The sequence below is a fragment of the Chaetura pelagica genome, unplaced genomic scaffold, assembly GCF_000747805.2.
Source record: "Chaetura pelagica isolate M959 unplaced genomic scaffold, ChaPel_1.0 scaffold436, whole genome shotgun sequence".
NCBI lineage: Eukaryota > Metazoa > Chordata > Aves > Apodiformes > Apodidae > Chaetura > Chaetura pelagica.
The window spans coordinates 3,229,404-3,232,410 of record NW_009953651.1 but is presented as its reverse complement, the minus strand read 5'-3'; the positions used below and the strand labels follow the sequence as shown (position 1 = coordinate 3,232,410).

At 57.8% G+C, this 3,007-nt stretch overlaps 1 protein-coding gene across 1 annotated transcript in view; it reads left to right on the top strand.

The window, feature by feature from the left end:
- ZFYVE27 (zinc finger, FYVE domain containing 27) overlaps positions 1–3,007 on the top strand; it is a 10,048-nt gene extending 7,041 nt beyond the window's left edge. The window contains exons 10-14 of the mRNA XM_010000143.1: positions 340–488; positions 864–1,008; positions 1,294–1,340; positions 2,629–2,710; positions 2,943–3,007. Of these exons, the coding sequence (XP_009998445.1) occupies positions 340–488; positions 864–1,008; positions 1,294–1,340; positions 2,629–2,710; positions 2,943–3,007 (488 nt within the window). The remainder of the gene's footprint in view (positions 1–339; positions 489–863; positions 1,009–1,293; positions 1,341–2,628; positions 2,711–2,942) is intronic.

Sequence of the window (3,007 nt, the reverse complement as noted above, 5' to 3'; positions counted from 1 at the left end):
GCTGAACCCCTGCCAGCTGCTGCCCCCCTGGATCAGACCCCCACACCCACCAGCACAGAGGTGAGATAGGGATGGGGGTGGGAGTTGCAGGGTCAGCCCTTTGGTCTGGTTGTGCCCATGTCCCTCTACCCACGAGCTCCTTCCAGCTGCTAGCTTTTCTGGAAGCCTGCCTTGGAGACCCTCTGGAGTTACTGGGGTGCTGCCCTGCTGTGCTGGAGGCTTGGCTCAGTCCTCCTGCTATGTGTGAAGATGTGACCTGGGGAGGCAGGGACTCACCCCACCTTCTGGGGTTCACACTTTCTCATGGGGCTGCTGGGTGGCTGGTCCTTTCTCCTTGAGCCTGCCATGGAAGTGTGCACCCACCTTTGGATGGGGCTTGGGGGTACAACAGAACTAGCTCTGTGCATCTCTTGCAGGACCTTACCCCTGGCAGTGTGGAGGAGGCAGAGGAGGCAGAGCCTGATGAAGAGTTCAAGGATGCTATTGAGGTTTGAGACTGGTGGGGAGCTGAGGTGGGAAGGGGTGAGGGCCTTGGTGGGCAAGCTGGGTGCCCAGGAAGGGTGGGTGTGGGGCTGGGTGCCTCTGACTCCCATCTATACTGCCTCTCTCTGTCCCATGCTGCGGGAGAAGGAGAACCAGCTGCTGGTCATGGTGAGTACAGCTATGCCAAGTTGTGCAAGCAGGGCATCTCCTCCTGTCTAAAGCTGACAGCCTTTGCTGGTGGTTTTTGGTGATGCCAGGTGGAGCATCCTGCTCACTGGATGCCCATCTGTGGGGCGGGCTGCCCTGTTTCCCCCCCCCTCCACCTCCCAGAGTGTGCCCCCGGCCACCCCTCTCTGCTTAGCTGGCTCTGCTCTCTGCAGGAGGATGACGAGAGCTCTCAGTGCTCAGCAGATTTTGACCTCAGCCTCCCAGACAATGGTTTTATGAGCAAAAACGAGGTGATCCGCAGCAAAGTGTCCCGCCTGACCGAGCGCCTGCGCAAGCGCTACCCCAGCAACAACTTTGGTAAGGCTGAAGTGGCTGCTGACTGGGGGGTCAGCACAGCAGGGGTTGGGCTGCTCCCAGTGCTGGCCACTGAACAGGAGGAGTGGCTGGAGTGCTGTGATGCCTGCTAGGGCTGTATTGACACCTCCAGTGACCTCCGTCCTCCACGGGGAGGGCGTTCCCAGCTGTCCTGGGAAGAGCAAAGATGAGAGGCTGCAGCAGTGTGGGCTCTGAGCTCAGCCTTTGCAAAGTTAGCTGAGTCCCAGGTAGCAGAGCCCTGCCTCACGTCTGCTGTCCTTCTTCCAGGGAGCTGCACGGGCTGTGCAGCCACTTTCTCCGTGCTCAAGAAGCGGGTGAGTCTTTGGCTTGTGCCCCAGCTTGGTGCCTGCACCTGGGGCAGGGGCGTTGTGTGTGTCTGTCTTGCCCTGGCTTTCTGCAGCAGATCAGGTGACTGGCTTCAGTCACAGCCCTGCAGCAGATTACCTCAGCTGAGTGCTGGGAGTTGTCTCACACGTAATGGGGCCAGTGATCCCTTCTTGGGCGGCTCCCAGTGCTGGCCACTGAACAGGAGGAGTGGATGGAGTGCTGTGATGCCTGCTAGGGCTGTATTGACACCTCCAGTGACCTCCGTCCTCCACGGGGAGGGCGTTCCCAGCTGTCCTGGGAAGAGCAAAGATGAGAGGCTGCAGCAGTGTGGGCTCTGAGCTCAGCCTTTGCAAAGTTAGCTGAGTCCCAGGTAGCAGAGCCCTGCCTCACCTCTGCTGTCCTTCTTCCAGGGAGCTGCACGGGCTGTGCAGCCACTTTCTCCGTGCTCAAGAAGCGGGTGAGTCTTTGGCTTGTGCCCCAGCTTGGTGCCTGCACCTGGGGCAGGGGCGTTGTGTGTGTCTGTCTTGCCCTGGCTTTCTGCAGCAGATCAGGTGACTGGCTTCAGTCACAGCCCTGCAGCAGATTACCTCAGCTGAGTGCTGGGTGTTGTCTCACACGTAATGGTGCCAGTGATCCCTTCTGCTATGGAGTCTTTGTCTAAGCTGCCTCAGGCGAAATCTGCCTGTGCTGGTGTACAGTGCACCTGCCCTGTGCCCTGCTTTAGCCCATTTCTTGTAGTCCGAGAGCTTTCCAGTGAAGCAGAGCATGGGCTGTTTGTGGGAACTAGAGGAGTAAAGGCCGCTCCTGATGTCTTGGCTGAGCCCCTGAGCATGCTGCTTGGTGTGTGGTCCCCATGGCAGTTCTGGGAAGGATGCATCTCTTGTCCCCTCCAGACTTGCATACCTGCTGCTTCCCCTTCACCAGATTTGTGGCCTGCTCCCCTTTCTCCTGGATTAGTCTGATGCATGTCTGGGACTCTCTGGAGCTTGCATCTCTCTGGGGTTATGGCATAGGAAGTGACACAATGTGCTTAAACCTCTTGGAGCCTATATGCCCAGTGGACTCTGAGGCACAGGCTGCTCATGGTGATAGAGTGAGCAAAATTGAATGCAGATCCAGCATGTTGTTGGCAGATGACCCCACTGTTGTTCATATTTGGTTTGCACCTCTCCCCTTCAGCAAGGAATGCTGTTAGCAGTGCTCCTTCACTGGAGTTTGCTGAGAAGAGCTGGCAATGGGTTCAGAGTAGCATCTCACCTCTATTTCTCTCCACAGCGGAGCTGCAGTAACTGTGGGAACAGCTTCTGCTCCAGGTGTTGCTCCTTCAAAGTCCCCAAGGCTGTAATGGGAGCCACAGGTGAGTGGAAAGGTGGAGGGCAGAGCTCCTGCTCCCACCTGTGCTGTCTGCTGCAGGGATTTGCCCCAGCTGTGGTGGGGAGGGTTGTGGGACCTGCTCAGTGCAGCCTGGATCAGGTCACAGCAATGATGGGTTTGCAGCTCTTGGAGCAGCTCTGTGGATGGGGTCCTAGCCCGTGGTGGGTGATGTAGTGGGGAAAGGAAGCATTTCTGACACTTGCTTTCCTTTCCAGCCCCAGAAGCTCAGAGGGAAACAGTGTTTGTGTGTGCTCTGTGCAACCAGGTGCTCACCAAGTGA